This window comes from Papilio machaon, chromosome 3, assembly GCF_912999745.1.
Source record: "Papilio machaon chromosome 3, ilPapMach1.1, whole genome shotgun sequence".
NCBI classification, from domain to species: domain Eukaryota; kingdom Metazoa; phylum Arthropoda; class Insecta; order Lepidoptera; family Papilionidae; genus Papilio; species Papilio machaon.
This window is the reverse complement of record NC_059988.1, coordinates 3,101,601-3,122,237: the sequence shown is the minus strand read 5'-3', so window position 1 is coordinate 3,122,237 and position 20,637 is coordinate 3,101,601. Positions and strand designations below refer to the sequence as shown.

Sequence of the window (20,637 nt, the reverse complement as noted above, 5' to 3'; positions counted from 1 at the left end):
ATAGAAAGTTTGAAGTCAAATTTTTTCGAGCCTGAAATGTAAAATAGGATGCTGCTTTAACAATAATCTGAAAATTATTATTTCTTTTACTTTATTGAAAATACAAAAGTAACTTAGGAATATATCATTACCTGTTATTTATTAGAATATACCTATTCACAAAATAGGCTTATACTATATCCATTTATTTGTTGTAAAGTGAATAAATCTGCATAAGTAGAGACGTGGTGGTGAGAGCGAACGGTTTACAAAATAAAAGGGATAGACTGATATATCACAAGACCATCTTTATCTTGTTTGTCGTTTAACCAATCAAGAGGCAAGGAAATAGCTACGCAGCGATATAAGCACATAATATAACAGTTGTGCTTCGGCAATGTGTTAATATTGTTGAACGTATTCATTTTTTCGATTGTATTATCTGCAAATATATATGTGACACAAATGGTTTAATACGAAAAACCGAGTATTATAAAGTAAAAGCTGCCTTTGTGTTGTATGTTTATATCATTCACATAAGAGTTACACTAGAAGTGTGGTAAGTTCTTGTATGTATTTTTGTATGACTGTATGGAAAGTGAGTCGGTAACTGGCTGGATGGATGGTAAAGATCGGGTAATGACCGGTCCCCGACACTCAGATACTTTTGTTAGGACGTCACAAGCAGTGACAATTTGTGTAGTATAATTTTCTATCCATTACAAAGGTCACGTTAAAAATATCAAGCAACTGTTTATTTTTACTGCAGATGATGGAGGATAATTCGGAGGCCCAGATGGAGACTGACGTGTCGTCGACTACCACTGATGTCACAGACATGCAAGAAATATCTGGCTCTAATGATGTAGTAGAAACTATTATAGTTATAGAGAAAATACAAGACGAAGATTCTCCAGATTCATTGCAGCAGTCAGCAGATATAGAAAACATTGAGACGAATGACTGTGTTCAGTCGACTCAATCCTGTGAAGGTACTTCTAAAATACAGACTGACTCATTGCAAACATCAATCACAAACTCTCCCCAGAGAGATAAGCAAAAAGAGGAAGACCCAGCACCCAAGGTTATGTCACCATCAATTGTTGAGAAGAGTCCAACAAAGTCAACGTCACCATCACCAATGTCTTGCATGGATAACAGCCCAACTAAATCAACATCACCACCAGTATGTGAGGGTAAAAGTTCAATTACCTCAATAAAATCACCATCACCTCTGTCTTGTGTACAAAAGAGTCCAAATAAGTCAACAAAATCACCATCACCTGTATGTGAAATGTCTCCTGTAAAAACTATATCTTCATCAATGCCAACACCAATAGAAGTAGCAGATTCATCCTGTGATGTAAAAAATAATGAAGAAGATAAAATCCAAGAGAGCCAAGAAAAAATAATCCAAGTAGAGAACAGTAAAACTATTTCTGATCATCAATATGCAGCTAAGGAACAGCCTGAGGAGGAAGAACAGGTGAACCAACCTGATCAAAAGGCAGAAGAAGAGAAAAAAGTTATTGAGCCAGAAATTGTTGAATCACAGAACCAAGAGGGTAATGTAGTTGATAATAAGTCAATTGTTAAGGATGTAGATACCAAAATTGATGAATCTACGATATCCTCAATAACTTCAGAAAAAGAAACTTCAATTGAATCCCAAAATGAAGCAAGTTCTGATATATCTGAAAAAGAACATAATAAAAGTATTAGCAGGGAACTGAAGTCTCTTATTAAATCGGCCAAAGAGTCAAAAATTATAAGTGAATGTACACAACTAACTAGTAAGACAAGAAAATCAAGAACTCCCTTAGATGCAAGCTTGACTTCTCTGGTAGAAGTGGATAAGGTACAAGGTACCAGACGTAGTAGTACCAACTCGCAACTGAGCACATGCAGTGAGAAATCTGAAAAGGCAAACATTAAGAGATCGATGCGGTCGCAAAATCCCGAATTCGTTCATAAGGTAAAGCAATTTTTAAATTCAGTGACAGGTAAAAGTGGTAAAAATGAGAATGACAATGTCATATCTGATGAGGAGAGTGAAGATAGTAAAAATGACAACAAAACCTCTCCCAGTACAAAAACGAAAATAACAACAGTCAATCAAGTAAGTCACTGATTATTACATCTTGAACTACAAACTCTAGTATATTTTTAATAGTGCTTTGTTACAGTAAAAAATCCACTGCGAACCTGCTCCATAGGGTAGATAAACGAGTAATGTAAAGAAAATCTAAAATATAGGTTATGTAATTCTTTTTGTCAGTCAAATATTAGCAATCAGTCAATTTATTGAAAATGACTTTTTGTTCCACTTATAAGTTGTTTTAAAGTTTATTCAAAACAGACAAATCTTTCACCTAAAACAAAACCATAGATAATTTATTGTGTTTTCTTTAAACCATAGGATCAACAGGATGGCAAACTTCGTTCAGATTTATTCTGCTGGCGTTGTCACTGGCAAGTTGAGCAAGGTGTTAATGAAAGGACACACCATCCAATGCAGTGCACCATCTGCCCACGTTCATTTCATTACAAATGCCTGTCTGGTACAGAGCGTAACAAAATAACAAATGATAAAAGTTGGGTATGTCCCGAGTGCCTCTCTGTATTGACTGCAGAAAGTTCTGACACCAGGTAAGTTTTATTTACATTTTAAAATAGTTTTCACAAGCCTTAAAATCTTTTAGGTCTCAAGAACTTGTCGCCCGCGACTCTGTCCGCACGGCATTAAAAAACTCAATAATTAGCCTATGTGTTCCTCCAGATTATAATCTACATCTGTGCGAAATTTCATCAAGATCTGTTTATCCTTCCGGAGATGCCTCAAAACAAACATCTATTAAAACATTTGCATTTATATTTGTTAGACTAAATCTCATGACAAACTTATAGAATCACTTATAACAAATTAACAACATATAGTAGAGGGTACCCTTAAAAACATTCCTTGTTTTTCCACTGTTAAAAGTCGTGTACAAAAAAAACATAGGCTTAGTTGTACAGTTAGGTCCATTTTTTATGTTGTTTTTCTTTGACATTTTAGTTAATCTTTTGTTTCGTAATATTTATCAGTATTTTTTTTTCTTTCCAGATCGCCAGCTATGAAAAAAATATCATTGGGTATGCTGTGTGATCTACTTAAATTTGCATTGGAACGCCTCATGGATTTTAATGGGGTAATTCATTTGAAATATTACTTTACAACTTTCTGCATAAGACTTATATTGCGTAAGTACCAGGATAAGTAGAGAAAAAGGGGGGACAGACTTACTATAAAATGTCTGATAGTTTATTTCATAACACTAAGTACCATCCCCTCTCAATTTATGTCTCTATTTCTGAAAGATTTTATAAATTATCTATAGTAAAATTTATTCTAAGTTACTCAGAATTAATATAGCATTCTAATCTAATATCCTCTTTCTGGACGTTCTCTTTTCCGTTGATTAAAGGTAGGCAACGCATCTGCATTTGCGGATGTCTATGGACAACGGTCGCCTCGCTATTTCGGCAAATTCAGGTGTCCGTTCGCTCGTTTGTCACCTTTTGATATGAAAAAATGTTGTTTTTTTTAAATTGGTCCAGTTATATTTTGTGTTTATTGGTTACAAATATATAAATATTTTATATTTAATATATTTGTGTACATTATTACATGTATGTTATGTGGAAGTTTATACACATTTCATTTTTAAAAAGTTGTTTCTTATATGAATATTCAATTACATATTATATCAATGTGGTAATTAGATTTTGATTGTTGTAATTATTACAAAAACCAAAACTATTTGACAATCATTGCTGCTTAAAATCAGATCGGATTACGACTAAGAACTAATTTTCATTACGAGAATAACATTTGATGAGGTTACAATATCATTAAATGTATATATTTGCATTGAAATTGTAAGAAACTTTTCGAATTCTGTTTTCTTCACATGAAATGTTTGTGTTCGAGGCACGCCGTTGTGCTCGGTGAAATGACCTTGCTACTTATCTACGCAATCCACTGCGCGTGACGCCGCAAACATGTCTCTCGCTCTAACGCCGTACAATCAATACTGAGGCTTCTGTACTCTGTCACGTTCAGTCTCGCCCTACACTAATAATAAATACATCGTAGAACGCGTCTGTGTTCTTGCTTTGTTGCATTACTTCTCGAATGTTCGTTCTGGTTCTGTCTTACCTTTCTATTAGTGGATTGTTCATGTTACCCACCCACACTTAACGTGATTTGGTTTTATTTATTGTTTGAACATTACATATTTTAATGAATTTTTATTATAATAAATGACCTCAATATATTGTCTTACTTGATTGTCGTAAATTAAAATTGTTTACGATTTATTAAGAATTCTTTATTCTCTTTAGGTTTATACAATAGTTGATAGTAAACATTGATAACAGAAACTGCACATTTTTATATGCATGTCATGTTGGTTAATTATTTGATGCTAAAAATAATTAAAGTCTTTTTCCATTTCTAAATTAATACCATCTTCCATCTGCAAATGTTTTCCTCTTTTGATTTTAGTTACTGTGTCGATCAAAGAAATGAAAGTGTCGACAGAACGAGTACAGTTTCTTAGACTAAAATCTCTGTATAAATTATATCCTCATCCCTGTCATTATCGTAGTCAAAAGAGAGATAACAATATGTTTTAAAAGGGGATTTTGGTCTCAGAAACATATGATAACGTGCTTGTAAAAAGGTCTTAACTCTTTCTTCACAGTAAAACATAGTTTACTATGTATAACGAATATTAGGAATGTTTTTACTAGCCAAAAAGTTATTCTGCCAAGAACAGCAGAATACGCATAGGCTTTCGTCGTCCGAGACTACATCCGCGTGAAATAGAAAAATAAATTAATAGCTTACCTTGTATTCCAGATTTTAATAAACATTCACACATCCATCCATAAATTCGCATTCATAAAATATCTGCGTGGAATTAACCTACTCAATAAGAACTATATGTTTTTTACATACAGTTTCATTAATCCGTTGTATCTTATAACAAAACATCTATCCAAACTGTCGTCCGCGCGGAATTAAAAAAAAACTTACTAAATAGCGTATGTGTTCTTTCAAACTATGTTCTACATCTGTGCTAAATTTAATCAAGTTCCGGACTACCTTCAAACAATCCATCCATCTAAACATTCAGTTAGTTTACTTTATACCTATGTTATTCGTTTTAGGCGGAACCGTTCATGCAGCCGGTTGACCGTGCAACATTCCCCGACTACGACAAATACGTGGTACATCCGATGGACTTGTCGCTCATGAAGAAGAACATCAGCGACGGTCTTTACGGCAGCACTGAAGCCTTCCTAGCGGACACACAATGGATATTTCATAATAGCATCATATTTAATACTTGTGAGTACATTTTCAATGGTATTTTAACAAACATTACACTATATGTTTCTACTGCTGTCTATATTTTTTTCAAAAAGTATGTGAGCTGTGGTAGTTGTTTTGTGCAGATGTTTTCTTAAAAATCTAACTTACGCGTCCATAAACTAATCTATATTTTTATTAATGTATCACAGATCACCTAATTTAGTAATTAAATTGTATTATTTTGTTTTACAGCAACATCGAAGTTGACTGGACATGCGCGTGCGCTGGTGCGCATGTGCCGTACAGAGATGGCGGAGATCGAGGCGTGCCCTGAGTGTTACGCGGCTGCGCATGCGCGAAGACCCACCTGGTTCACTGACGTCTGCAGCACACCTCACATACTGCTCTGGGCTAAACTCAAAGGTAAATTAGGATTACTGTATTTTTATAGTATAAACTAGTTTTTACACTTTTTGGATAGTGAAGTGTCGGAAATCTAATTTGGGTCCATGTTCTCTTACCTACTTTTTATTAAGGAAAAGATGGGAAGGGAAAATATCGTTTTCCTGTGCGCCCCCCTCCTTTATTGATTTAAGGTAAGCGACAATTGCAATTGCAGATGTCTATGGGTAGCGATCGCTTCGCTTTTTCAGCAAAATCAGTTGACCACTTACTCGTTTGTTGCCATAAAAAACCATGTTAAGTTTCGTTTAGATAATTTAACCATTAAACATTGATTTTTGTTGTTAATTGTTTGTTAAAAAATACATCTATATATATAAAAGAAAGTCGTGTTAGTTACACTATTTATAACTCAAGAACGGCTGAATCGAATTGACTGAAAATTGGTGGGCAGGTAGCTTAGAACCAGGAAACGGACATAGGATAATTTTTACCCCGTTATCTATTTTTTATTCCGCGCGGACGGAGTCGCGGGTAAAAGCTAGTTGTTAATAAAATATTTGTGTGAAAGTATTTGTGATACATTCTCAGGTTTCCCCCACTGGCCGGCGAAGGCGATGTCAGTGAACAGCAGCGGGCTGGTGGATGTGCGGTTCTTCGGCGCCCACGACCGCGCCTGGGTGCCTTCCAAGGACTGCTATCTCTACTCTGAGAAAGATCCCAATAACTTCAGGACTAAACGACAAGATATACTTGATAGTATGCAGGTGAGTCGAAAGTATATTAGTTGTATTTATATATACAGTCATAACCGTTTATGGTGACATCGTTTAGACCAGTGATTCTCAACCACTGTGCCGCAGCACTTTTGTGTGCCGCCAAATTTTGCAAATATATAATAATGTTAATATTAAAATAAATTATATAATTTAAAAAGAAAAAGATTTTTAACATGAATATATATTTAAATCCACAAAAAAATAAATTATTTTATTATTTGCTTTGCAACGCGGTTTTTCTTAGTGCCAAATTATGATGAAGCGGCGTGCATAGCAATAGGAATATGTCTCAGGTCGGAGCACACTTGCCACTTCTGCGTACAAAACGTGTTGTTTTAGTGATAGTTGGGATTCACAATGTGTTGCATAGTAGTTACTGCACATTTTCTTTCGTTAAAATTTGCAAATGTATGTGATTCGGTTTAATATTAGGTCCTTACATATAAAATTGGCGTTTTTCGTACTGGCCACTTTAATCACAAATTTCTCCTCTTTGGTAAGGAATTCCAAATTCAAATTTGTACAGCTATAGACTCATGTATTTGTGGTTCGATGACCGTCATTCGTTTGTGTTTTTTCTTCTGTTTGCGTCACTCATTTTACAAAATGGAAAACTTAAAATATCGCATTATTTACGAGTACGAGTTCCGCCGTGGCACTAGTGCTGCGGAAACGACTCGAAGGGTGAATGATGTGTATGGCGGTCGTGTTGCAAAAGAAAACACAGTTCGTTTTTGGTTCCAACGTTTTCGTTCTGGAAATTTCGATCTGCAGAACAAGCCCCGTGGACGGCCTGAGACTCAAGTTGATAATGAAGAGTTGAAGGCTATTGTGGAAGCGGATCCATCGCAAACCACGTCCGAGTTAGCTGCAGGCTGCGATGTTAGTGATAAAACTGTTTTAATTCACTTGAAGCAAATTGGGAAGATTAAAAGGCTTGAAAGGTGGGTACCTCACGAATTGACTGAAGCAAACCGGCAAACGCGCGTCGACTGTTGCGTTACATTACTAAACCGGCACAATAATGAAGGTATTTTAAACCGAATCATTACCTGTGATGAAAAATGGGTTCTTTACGATAATCGGAAGCGCTCAGCGCAATGGTTGGATCCTGGCCAGCCAGCCAAATCCTGCCCCAAGCGAAAATTAACCCCAAAAAAGTTACTTGTAAGCGTTTGGTGGACTAGTGCCGGTATTGTTCATAACAGTTTTCTCAAATCTGGACAGACTATTACGGCTGATGTCTATTGTCAGCAATTGCAAACCATGATGGAAAAGCTAGCGGCTAAACAACCTAGGCTGGTCAATCGCTCCACGCCACTGCTGCTTCACGACAACGCTAGACCACACACTGCGCAACAGACGGCTACTAAATTAGAAGAGCTTCAATTGGAAAGTCTAAGACATCCTCCGTACTCCCCGGACCTTGCTCCAACAGATTACCATTTTTTTTCGAAATTTGGATAACTTCTTGCAAGGGAAAAAATTCAACTCCTATGGGGCAGTCCAAATCGCCTTCAAAGATTTTATTGTTTCCCGTCCGACTGGTTTTTTTAGTAAAGGGATCAATGAACTACCTATGAGATGGCAAAAGTGCATAGAAAATTATGGTTCATACTTTGATTAATTAAATATATTATATTAAAAAATATTCGACTTTTTGTTCCTCCCATACAAAACGCCAATTTCATATGTAAGGACCTAATATTAATTTAATTGCATGTAGTGTCAATTTATAAATTTGTAAACTTATTAAGTTTGCAGTACAGATATCCAATGATTTACACGGTACTTGTTTTACACGTTTTCGCTTTTACACGGTTTTCCAAATAAGTTTTTTTTTTTGTTTTTATCGCACTCTACTAAATGCTACTGTGATTGAACACGTGCACTGTCTACACATCCCACGGGGAATCCCGAGCATATGTGCTGACTTGCTGCACACGCACACTGTATCTGTTTTTCTTCGCATAAAAGAAAAATGACAGAAAAAATAGTTGAAAAAAAAATAGCGTCTAGAAATGTCATATAGATACAATTAATTTTATACAGTTGATAAACTATTTATGCAGTGTGTTGTAGTAAGTAAATAATTTTTATCTTTTTCTTTGTGTGCCGCCAAATTTTGAAATCGTTAAATATGTGCCGCAACAAGGAAAAGGTTGAGAATCACTGGTTTAGAACAACATACCGGTTAAATTGACCAAAATCAAAGGTCCTGGCTGAATGTTATATGACCGCTTTATCGAGAACATTGGTTTTTACGACATTGTTTATTACAACATACCGCATTAAGCGACTACATTTGGTTAATGTTTTCGGAGAATTATATCTGTAGAACGACCGGCTCAGCTGTATTGTAAACAATTTGAATAGGTAACAGTATCCACATCTGGCACAGTATAATAGTCAATGGCTATTATCGTAAAAGTAAACAAAGTTTAGGGTCTTTTGTAATTCTTAGAAACAAAGCACATGCACGCCGTAGCCTCAAGGCCCGCTTGGTCATATCTCTTAAGCTTAAGTCAGTTTGTTACTTATCTTTATACAAGACGCACCAAAACATATTGTTGAGTTAACTGTGAAAATTGTAACATGTCGCAAAAAAGAAAACAAATCAATATCGAAGAAAAATGGCGTATTATTTCAAAGCTAGATAAAGGAATTCCAAACAAAGACCTGGCAAAAGAATATGGTGTATCACATTCGACAATTTCAACCATTTGGAAAGAAAGGGAGAAAATTCAAATCCTTTACGACAAGAATTTTTTGAAAATGAAACGAGCCAGAACAACGCGGCATGCGAACATTGAGGAAGCTTTGTTAAAGTGGTTTAAATATCAAACGACAAATAATGTGCTAATAAATGGACCGATTCTTCAACAAAAAGCAAACGATTTTGCTCAACGTTTTGGTGAAGATTTTGTTTGCTCGTCTAGTTGGATTCAACGTTTCCGGGCTCGACATGGCATTGTCGGCGGGAAAATGAGTGGTGAAGCCAGGGCTGTAGCTAGAGTTGAATTTGAGGTAGGGCAGCATTGATTACAGGTAGGGCGGAAGTAAACAATTTATCATAATAATCAATTATGATACAGCAACAGAAAAAAAAATAATTAATTTAAAAATTAAAATAAATTAAAAAATTCTACTTATTATAATTTAAAGTTCTTTCTTTTGTGCAAAACATCAGTTCATATTTTCTTATTATTACGTCGTCGGTAAGATCGAAAAATATTATGCATATTTCATTACTCGGTAATTTGTATCTAAATTTAATTTCCAAAACACACGATTTACCAAAAAAAAAAAAACAAAATGCGGTTTAATTTCCTTCATGAATATACATATCTTTCCTATTAATACATGTCACCGGTTGTTACAACTATCGGTTTTTACGACTCAATATGAGTAGTGCCTTCGATGTCGTTATAACAGATTTTGACTGTATATTAATAAAATTCGAGTGTCTGTATGTAATATCGAAAAAAAAAAACTCATATGTCAGTTTGCGTAGCTGGTAACGAAAAATTATTTTTTGGCTGTCTATCTGTCTGTATGTCTATCCGCAAGGCTGTGTTTTTTTCGGGGTAGTCTCCGGAACGTCTGTACCAATTTTGATGGGAAGGTAGCACGGGAAAGCGGACAAAGTCGTGGACGACTGTTAGTTAATATTTGACGGCAATGACTTTGACGATTCAAGACAAGCTGATTCTATATTATGATAAGTTTTCATAATATAAAATCAGCTTGTCTATGTATACTTAAAAATTAAGAGAAAACATAATGTTGTTCAAACACAAGTTGAAACATGAAAAGTCCAAAAGCAAAGTCATTTTTATTTCAGGAAGCAGAGTTACACATCAGAAATATATCAAGAAAATATGGAAAATTTGTATACCCGCCTTTTAAAACACAATTTGATCCTACAAAATTAAGTGAACAATTAAAAATGATGGTAAGTATTTTTTACTGGACTATCTTAAGATATGATAAGTGAAATAAGTTATTGATACTCAGTAATTTTGAAGCGCAAAAATGTCTCGATAATCTCAATAATACATCGACGCTAGTGATGCAACGGATGTCTGTTTCCGTTTCCGCAAGTGCGGAAGTTCCGCGTGCTTTTCAACATCCGTTTCTGCTTCTGTTTCCGCAACTTTTATAACGGAGATAAAACGGAACTTTACGATGGCTGAGAGATCCAAATGCGCGGCGCGAGACGCGCAGTCGGTGCGCGGCCTTTCGGCACTTGTCGCATTTGTTTGTTTACGTACTATTTTGTGAATTTAAGCGCGTAATATTTTCTGCTGCTGTTTGAAACAATCAGTTTCTCTTGCTGGAGTAAACTGTCTAGTTGTTTATTTATTTATTTATTTATTTATTCGGAGAATTAACAGACACAAGTTTATGTTATAGTTACATGCGTACAATCTAATCTATAAGTACATAAAAACTTATATCCTAAAATATTCTCACTGAGACATACATAATTACAAAAGAAGCTACAAAAAAGTAAGATTACATAGTAAGTGTAAAGTGACAAGTAATAATAATATGTAAACAGTCCAATCAAACATATTCTGCCCGGTAACAAAGCCACGTTACGATGAAAACAGTAAATTATATATTTACAAGTGTATAAGATGCAAGGGTAATTTAACTACTTAATTTAATAGTATATACTTAATTACTTAACCTTACTACTACTTGTTGTCCATATAAAATTTGACAACTGGCAAAATGTGACTATTTCATACTTACGAGTTATTAAATGTACTTTTGAATAAGTGAAAACCATGTAATATATCATCATCATTATTATCATCAGTTCACTATGCATCCCCACTGAGGGGCTCGGAGCCTACCCCAAATTAGGGGTGACTAGGCCATAGTCAACGACGCTGGCCCAGAGCGGGTTGACTTCACACATATTGAATTTTTTCTCAGATATGTGCAGGCAACATCACTACATTTTCCTTCACCGTAAGAACGTCGGATAAATGTACATATGTAAATCGAAAATCGAAAAACACATTGCGGGACATGGCGGGATTCGAACCCAGGCCCTGCAGATTGCAAGTCAAGTGCCACGAGCCACCGACGCCTAATAATTATATCTTTTTCTAATCTAGATTTGGTGTATTTGATCACATTCACTGTTTACACAATAAAAAAAGGTAACAGCTGGGAGCCAAAACTTTTTATGATGATTTTTTATTTAATATCTGGAAATGTTGAACATATAATTAAATTAATAATGTTATTGTAATTATTTCAATAAAAAAAACACATTTTTTGCGTTTGAGCGCTAGGGATCATCATCACACATAAACACACACATACACACACACGCATACAAACACACACACATACAGGAAATACATATATTTAAAAAATATACATACATAACATAAAGTTCAGCCTTAGCTTCATGTGATACAAGATATTTTTATGTTTGCCTCCGTACGAACGTGATACTAATCACTACAACACTGTAAGAATGAAACTATAATTACTCTTTTAGAGTAAGAGTTAGACTAATAATTATAATACTCTTTTTCGTTAGTTGACTATATTGCCAGAGTGGCCACACAAAGCAACATGGACTCGCTTCAAACGCCGGCGGCTTACTGGCTACTACAAAGTGAACGGGCTCCTCGCTCGGATCCGTGGGGGAGGCGCTGATACTAATAGCTCTAAATAGTGGTCAGCAGTGAATGTATTAATAAAGAAATATATTTGTCGTTTGTCAACACGAGTGGTTTGGCGAACATTAATTTGTAAATAGTGTAATTTTGTTTCCTGAAAATAAATAAAAAAAAAACGCGTATTTTAACTTATTGCAGCGCAGTAAAAATACATACATTGAAGGCTAAAGGACACCGATATCCAATGCCTTAATAAATTAAAAACGAATACAAACTGTTTTTACCGAAAAAAATATTTTTGTAAATATGTTTTTTATTATTATTTACACTTCTGTTTCCGCATCCGTTTCCGTTTCCGTTTCTGCTAAAATTTATTTTTGAAATCTGTTTCCGTTTCTGGTTCCGGTAAGACACTTCCGTTGCATCACTAATCGACGCCCCCACCTAATAAACCCGTAATAGGAAAAATCATTTTTTTCAGGAGAAGCAAAAAACCTTATTTCTTTAATAACTTCATCAATAATTATTGTACAAGAATCTTTTAGATACCAAAACAAAGCTAATTTTTATAGTTTCATTGTATTTAATTTTCATTCATATATTCCGGACGTATTCTGTGCTATGAAGGAAAAATTATAATACCAGAAATAAAAAAAAATCTGTTTCAATAATGATTTTTATCTCCGTAATTAACATTAAGAAAAATATAAAAAAAATCACAAAGTGTAATAGGACCTTTAGATGCCGAATTCGACGGAAAAACAAAAAGCCGGTAAGAGATTATTCGATGGGGGCGTGGACATAATTTCTCTTAAGCATTTCTTTTATAATTTCAGATTCCATCATTCGATGGCGAAGTGTCTGTAGCGACGAAAGAGAAATCAGGAGGATCAACACAAAATACAGGAAGAGATAAAAGTAGATCTAATTCTAAAAGTTCTAAGAGTTCATCTACTCAAGATGGGTGAGTCTTTAAATACATTTTATCTCTGTATGTCTTATTTTATATACAGGATGTCCGGGAAGTGTAGAGTACCATGGATTCTTAAGTTGAATATCAGTCGATTTAACCCAACTTGTAAATAATTTTACATTTATTCAAATATCTCGAATAGTTTTTATTAGTTTATGTTCAACGAAATTAATGGTACACAGTTGTACACGTTTTTCCAAGACATCCTGTATATTAGTGTTATATATTTTATACTAGCTGTCGACGGCGACTCCGCGCGGATTAAAAAAAAATTAGTATCCTATGTGTTCTTCCAGACTGTGCTCTAATTAAATAATAATTTCATCGAGATCCGTTGAGCCGTTTTGGAGATACCTTCAAATAAACATCCATCCATCCATCCATTTAAACATTCGCATTTTTAAAATTATAAGTAAGATGATTTTTTATTTGAACCATCTTTAGTTTGGTAAAAATATTCGAAAAAAGAATTATTACCCAAAATTGAAATACCAATAGTTAATGAGAGATTAATCAGACCTTAAAAGTGAATGGTCAATGAATACAAAGGGTACACTTTAAGTGTTTTTCGTTACAGCGACGTCAGTGAAGGAGAAGAAATGTCCGTTACGCGAACTAGAAAAATGGCGGACGGCGCTGAAATCGCCAAAGAAGAAGACTATTCCATTAACGATAAGTAAGATAATATTTAAATTTTATAAAGTTATGCTAGATTAAGATTGCTTTTGTCACTTACAGATAAATTATTATATAAAAACTGAGAGAAATTGCATATTGGTTTCAATAATAATTATAGTAAAACTGTATTTCAGAAGTATGGAAATTGACATGGTCTCACCGAAGAAGGAACCTTCTAGAAAACGTCGACGTTCAGATTTAGAGGAAGCTGTTGTAACCATATTAAGTGTAAGCAACAGTCCCATCGCAGAGAAACGCAAACGAGCCAATGTTGAAGCAAAAGTAAACAAAAATGAAGAAACTAAAGAAAAAATTACAGTTTCAGAAAACAAACCCGATAAAACAACTAAAGATGAAGCGATGGAAACAACAAATAATGATGATAATGAACCATCAAGTAGTACTAGTGTTAAAGAAAATAGTACTGAACCAAATTCACCTAAAATTATAATAAAAGTAAAGCTACCTAAAACTAGCACTCCCAAAAATAAAGATAAAAATAATATCGATGAAATTACAACAACGAAAAAGCAACCAAAATTAGATAAAACAAACAATTTAGAGAAAGAAGACAAACCGAAGTCGGAAAAACGTAGAAATTCCAAAAATAAAGTTTTAAATAATAATGGTGATAAAATTATCAAAATAAAACAATATAGCAACGAGAAAAAGACTTTAGATAAAGATGTAAAAGATGACAACATAAACAACAAGACTAAAGAATTTGATGGAGATAAAACTGTTGTTAAAAAGATTATATCTAAAGCAAACTCCGAAGAACAAAAAACAGCAAATGCTGCACCCGTAGATGATGATATTAGCTTAGCAGTTATTGCTCGAGAATCTAAAACCAATATAATAAATAACAATATTACCGGATTACCAACCATTAGTAGCGTTCGAAGTCTTCTGATACCGAAGAGTAACGAAAGCAATTCTCCTAAAACAGTAAATACACCCGCAACTACCACGTCAATAGAAATAACCATAGAAGACACGTCAGAATCTAGTATTTTTACTCCAACAAGTACAGATAATGTACGTAATATGAAAGAAGCTGTCACGAAACTGCAAAAGCTAAGAAATGATACTGACCCACCACCTGTTGGTCGAGTGGGCGTTCGTGCTTTCGCCCGAATGTCATCTTTAGAGATAACACCAAAAGAAAAGAACCCAATACAAGTAGAAATAAAATCAGAACCCATAGATTTAGATGACATCGACCGACACAACGAAAAGATGAATCTAATGAATGCTTTCAAACTCCAACCCGTGAACCCGCCAGTCTCGACTAGTTTACGTGAAGTGAGAATAAACAAAGTGGTCGTTGCACCCATCAATACACGAAAGACCGCATCGAAACCGCCAGAAATCCGCGTCCGGGCTAAGAAGACCTTCCCCCAACCTAAGAAGTCTGACGACGGGAGATCTGAATTGAATGGCAAGAATTCAATGGTGTATATACCGATACAGCCACCGGTTACACAGGCGCCTGTCAGGGGAGTCAGACCTATTGCTACCAACTGCCTTAATGCACCCAATGCCAGGCCCGCTCCAGTTGTAACATCCGGTAAGTTTACACCAAACATTTGATATCTTCACATGTAAAGTGAAATATAAATAATAATCCTTTTTAACTCATAGTGTAAATTCAAATAAAACTCAAGTATAATTTTTTTTAATTAATAATTCAAATTGACCTCTAACTTTGACAGCAAATGGTGTCAATCCGTGTCCCGTATTGCCGTTCAGCATGCCTTCCTCGATGCCCAAAGTGGGCCCGGCGACTACGAACACGTGCAACGTGCTGTCCACCGTGCCCACCGCTGGGTTGAACCCTAGCCCAGTGCAAGTGCCTACCGTGGGCCAGGTGGCCACCAACGTCCACACTGTACCACTGCTCACATCACTCAACGGACAATGGACCTTCAGTCTACAGCCTGTCATGTCTGTCGGTGGATTAGATGTAAGTTTTACACAACTTATATATATTATTAAGGTGTTAATTTCCTTGTGTTGAGTTAAATTCCATTCCATGTTGTTTATATTCATGATTTATTATCAGGATTCTCCTACGTCAGTGTTAAACGGTATATCGGAGAGGTGTTCTACGGGGGTGAGCGCGGGGGGGTCGCTGCCCTCCTTCCCCTCGCCCCTGGCCCTCGCCTCCCCCAACGTGGCTTCCTCTACCCCACCGGTGACATCAGCAACGCCGGGAAACAGGAATGACACCCCTGGAGAGGTAATAACATGTACATGTACATTATATCTTGCTTATTAAATAGCTTATATTATACTGTTTCAATATGCCTGTATGTTATATCGAAAAAAAGATTATTTGTTCGCAAGACCGCGTCTGTTCCGGGTAATTTCCGGAACGCATAGAACGATTCAGATGGGACTTTGACGGGAAGGTGGCTGAAGCACGCGGACATGTTGTAGGCTACTTTGTTTATTTAATTATGTGCTGACGAACTTGCGGCCGACTGTTAGTAGAAAGCAATAGTTGGTGTTACAACTTGTAGTTTATAATCTACAAGTGAGGAATTTATTGTGACTTTATTGATAAGATAGTTGTATATGGTCAGCTGCCGCGGCTGCAGCAGCGCCCGCTGGTGCACCCGCTGGACGCGAGCGCACCGCTGGGTGCTGTACCGCCTCCCTCCACCGCCGGACCCCTCACCGCCAAGCTCAACCAGAATGCCGTCAAGGTATACCACCATAAAAACACTGTCAAATAATTTTGCTCGAAGCAGATAAAGCTATAAACTCCTACACCTCATGTTTGGACGAAATCTACGTTATATGAAATCGTAATATACGTTTTTATCTAGTCTCATTGTAAATCCATTGACTGCTATGTATATCTATTCAGCCTCGTAACGCCCACTGCTGGGCATAGGCCTCTCCTAGAGATCGCCACAATGATTCCTGTGCAACCCGCATCCAGGATACTCCCGCAACCTTGACCAGATCATCGGTCCATCTTGCGGGAGGCCTGACCACGCTGCTTCGACCTATACCTGGCCGCCATTCCAGTACTTTGCGGCCCCATCGGCCGTCCGTTCTGCGGTCAACTATACTATATGTTACTACTACTATATGTTTAATTTAAAATATTTTCAGCTGACAGATTTCTTCAGAACACTATTGGAGGAATCGTTGGACAAGATAGACGAGCCGGCGGCGCAGGCGACGACGGCGCGCCTTCAGCTCGAGCAGGCCAAGTGGCTGCACCAGCAGGAGATCAGCGAGCTGAAGCACAACCACGGTCAGTTTACATACACATTTGAAACATGGATACATTTTATTCCAGCTCATCAGAATTCCTACATATTATAAAGTTCCCCCAGCTTAGACTCGAGCTCCTCAGTGGGGATTAAAAAAAACTTAATTAGTACCCTATGTGTTCTTCCAGAGTATCTCCTACATCAACGTCAAATTACAGCGATATCCGTTTAGCGGTTCTGTAGATACCTTGTAAAAAACATTCATCCATCCATCCATCTAAACATTCACATCTGTATATATAAAAGAAAGTCGTGTTAGTTACACTATTTATAACTGAAGAACGGCTGAATCGATTTGGCTGAAAATTGGTGGGCAGGTAGCTTAGAACCAGGAAACGGACATAGGATAATTTTTACCCCGTTTTTAAATTTTTTATTCCGTTCGGACGGAGTCGCGGGTAAAAGCTAGTCTATATATAAAAGAAAGTCGTGTTAGTTACACTATTTATAACTCAGATTGGTCGAACTGATTTAGCTGAAAATTGATGGGGAGATAGCTTAGAACTAGGAGACGAACATAGGAACTTTTTTATCTTGTGTGAATTTTTTTTATTCCGCGCGGACGGAGTCGCGGGTAAAAGCTAGTTTATAGTATTAGTAATGTTGTAATTCCAGAGCTGATAGTGGCGGAGATGAGGGCGACGTTTGAGAAGGAGAAGAGTCGTGCAGTGAACGAGGTGCGTCGCGCCGCTCAGCAGGAGCTCGAGGCAGCTGTCAAGCTCGCCAAGTCCAAGCAGTGGTGAGCACAGCCGCAGTCACACTATCAGAACACACACTTTTCTTACATTCTGAGTGCTGGAAGCTTAATTATAATAATCTTTCCCTTCCCACCTTTTTGATGTGAAACATCTATAGGATCACTTGTAAACCGAATTCTTGGCGTGACGACGCTGGCCGTGGCGACGCTTGCCGTGCCGCCACACTATACATATATATATTTTATGTGTTTAATTTAATAATATTTAATGTTATTTATTATTATTTCTTTTATATTAATTCTGTCTCCGCCTGGCTGGTTTTATTATTATTATTATCATTATTATTTATCTAATTATAATATTTAATATTTTATGCATATTACACGATGTTTCACATCTGCCAGTCGTCCCATGACAGCTCACAAGTTTTTTTTCTTATGAAGCAAGGACGGGAAGAGGGATAAATTTGGTGATGGAGGGAACGCATAGGATGGGGAGATATCCCCCTTCTGTGCTTCCTCTCTACCGTCGATTAAAGGTAGGAAACGCGTCTGAAATTGCGGATTCATGACTCGTTTACCTTTTTGTATCGCCATTTATATTTTTGTCATTATAATTTTCACCTTATAATTACTTATTACAAACTAAATATTAGTTGTAAATGTATTTATCCGTTTAGGATAACATTTAGATATGTTTGATTTTTTTTACTTGCCGTCATATTTGGTGTTTTTGAAAGAGGTGATGATGTTTGAAACACATTGAGATGTACAGGACCCAATTGCTAATATTGATAGCGTTCACAATTATATCTAGCTATATTCTAGATATTCTAGCTCGATCTAGCTCTAGTATTTGTTTACTTGGTTCCTTAACTATAATGACATTGTAGGTGTTCAAACTGCAGCAAGGAGGCGCAGTTCTACTGCTGCTGGAACACATCGTACTGCGACTACCCGTGCCAGCGCGCGCACTGGACGCACCACTACTCTGTGTGCACTCAGCAGAGACAGGTATAACTCTTTTCAAATATCTCGCCGGCTCAAGATCATCTGAACAGTGTAACCCGGAACCTTTTACACTTAATATTGTGATTTGTACAGCGACTTGTACGACGTACTCAGCCCTAAAGATATATGATAATCTTTATACCGTTGTTATACCATATCGACATCTTTGTGTAATTTGTCAGTTTTTAGTTTAACAGGAGAAATATGTTTTAGTTTTTTTTTCGTATCAAATCTTTTTTTTTAATGACGAGAGTGAATTTTTATTAATGTTTTATTTTAACATTGTAGGAAAATGATGCGATAGATGGAAGCCCGACAAGTGATGGCAACAAATCAACGGACAGCAACAAGCCGATGCCAGTGAGTTGTAATGAAAAATTACATCTAATAGACATTGTTATACAAATTTAAACTGGCTTAACGTGAACGTAGTGACTATTTTTTTTTTATATTTTAATGAATATTAAAAAAATAGGTTGCAAGTTAATACTGCAAATATTAATTAATGTCCACTGATTTACAATATATGTATACTTATGGTGAATGAATTCCTGGTGTTACAGAAGAGCACGCCGGCCGCGCCCGCGCTGGCGCCTGTGCGAGTCTACACACAGGATCAGAGCGCTCAGAAACCCTCTATTATAGGTGATATACTGCCCTATACAACTACCCATAAAACCGTACTACGACTACAGTATTGTGATAATTTGTACACCGAACAATGATTGAATAAAACTAAACTAAGCAAAAACACATTTTTAATTTAAAAATTTCATTGGTATAATACTGCTTATAATGAAAATATATTTTTTTCTTTTCCTTTAGTGAGTATGTTCGAGGACTCGACCGGTAATCAGACTATGAAGTGCGTGGGCACATACAAGCCCCCCGGTCCACCGAAACTATCACCACTAAATGTTAATAAGAAAGTGAGTTTTATAAAAAAAACCTATGTCTGAGACAAATTCCATAATTACATTCTTGCAAATATAAATTTAAAAAAAAATACAATTTTTCCAGGTAATCAACCCAGACGACAGTACAAAGAAAGTGGTTACATCTGGCGGGTACTTGATTGTGGGGGGTTCGAGTAATGCGATGACACGTCGACCTCAAGTACAGTACTACACGTGAGAGTCGCCACATGCCACACCTCACCCCATACTTTGTGATATTATTGACTTGACACTAGACAATTAAAGACATCAAGACTGAAGACAAGGATTATTCATGAAAGAACTATCAAATTCATACCTACAAAGTTATCTGTGGAGTGATTGGTGTTGCCACTGTAGTATATTATTTTTGTTTGGTTTGATATAGTAACCGGGATTTAATTAGGCACACCGGGAACAAAAGTTCTCTTGTAATCGGCGAGCCAACTGAAGCGCTACTGTAAAAGTTAGATTCATTAGTGCTATAGATATTTAAAAATGAATATCCTGTTTCTAAAATTTGTAAATTATCATCTACTAATTAATTTTTACTAGGATATATTACGGTGCTGTAATTTTTGTGACATACATAAAATCCCACCTATAAAAATGACAACAGTTTTGTTAAATTGTGTATCAATTAACTTAAAGAAGTAAAATTATGAAGTTTTATATTGTACATATGTTCTTAAAATAATTTGTCCAAATGTGACTGCATATAAAAATAACACCACATCAAAATTATGAGAAATAGTATAAAAATTATAATTAAAAAAAATCCAGATGAAAATAAAAATTTGTATGTAAAAATACTCCACGGTTGACTTTGCTGAGGTAATATGTAATTTAATTTGGTTGTATGTACAAAATTACTAGATTATTA

General features: G+C 36.0%; 1 protein-coding gene across 3 annotated transcripts; it reads left to right on the top strand.

The window, feature by feature from the left end:
• Positions 1 to 367: 367 nt before the first annotated feature.
• Positions 368 to 20,360, top strand: LOC106712269 (protein kinase C-binding protein 1-like). 3 transcript variants are annotated; one of them, XM_045686225.1, is made up of 21 exons: positions 368 to 538; positions 749 to 1,954; positions 2,399 to 2,628; positions 3,086 to 3,170; positions 5,197 to 5,377; positions 5,594 to 5,764; positions 6,335 to 6,510; positions 10,367 to 10,477; positions 13,007 to 13,134; positions 13,721 to 13,819; positions 13,956 to 15,391; positions 15,537 to 15,787; positions 15,887 to 16,063; positions 16,410 to 16,532; positions 16,948 to 17,092; positions 17,727 to 17,850; positions 18,702 to 18,822; positions 19,108 to 19,179; positions 19,374 to 19,464; positions 19,645 to 19,748; positions 19,840 to 20,360. In XM_045686225.1, the coding sequence occupies exons 2-21, from the start codon at positions 749 to 751 to the stop codon at positions 19,951 to 19,953; spliced, it is 5,145 nt and encodes a 1,714-aa protein (XP_045542181.1). In that variant the 5' UTR covers positions 368 to 538; the 3' UTR covers positions 19,954 to 20,360. The 3 variants fall into 3 exon arrangements, with proteins under 3 accessions (XP_045542181.1, XP_045542179.1, XP_045542178.1); XM_045686223.1 differs by having other exon boundaries at positions 749 to 2,098; positions 19,383 to 19,464; XM_045686222.1 differs by having other exon boundaries at positions 749 to 2,098.
• Positions 20,361 to 20,637: the final 277 nt, after the last annotated feature.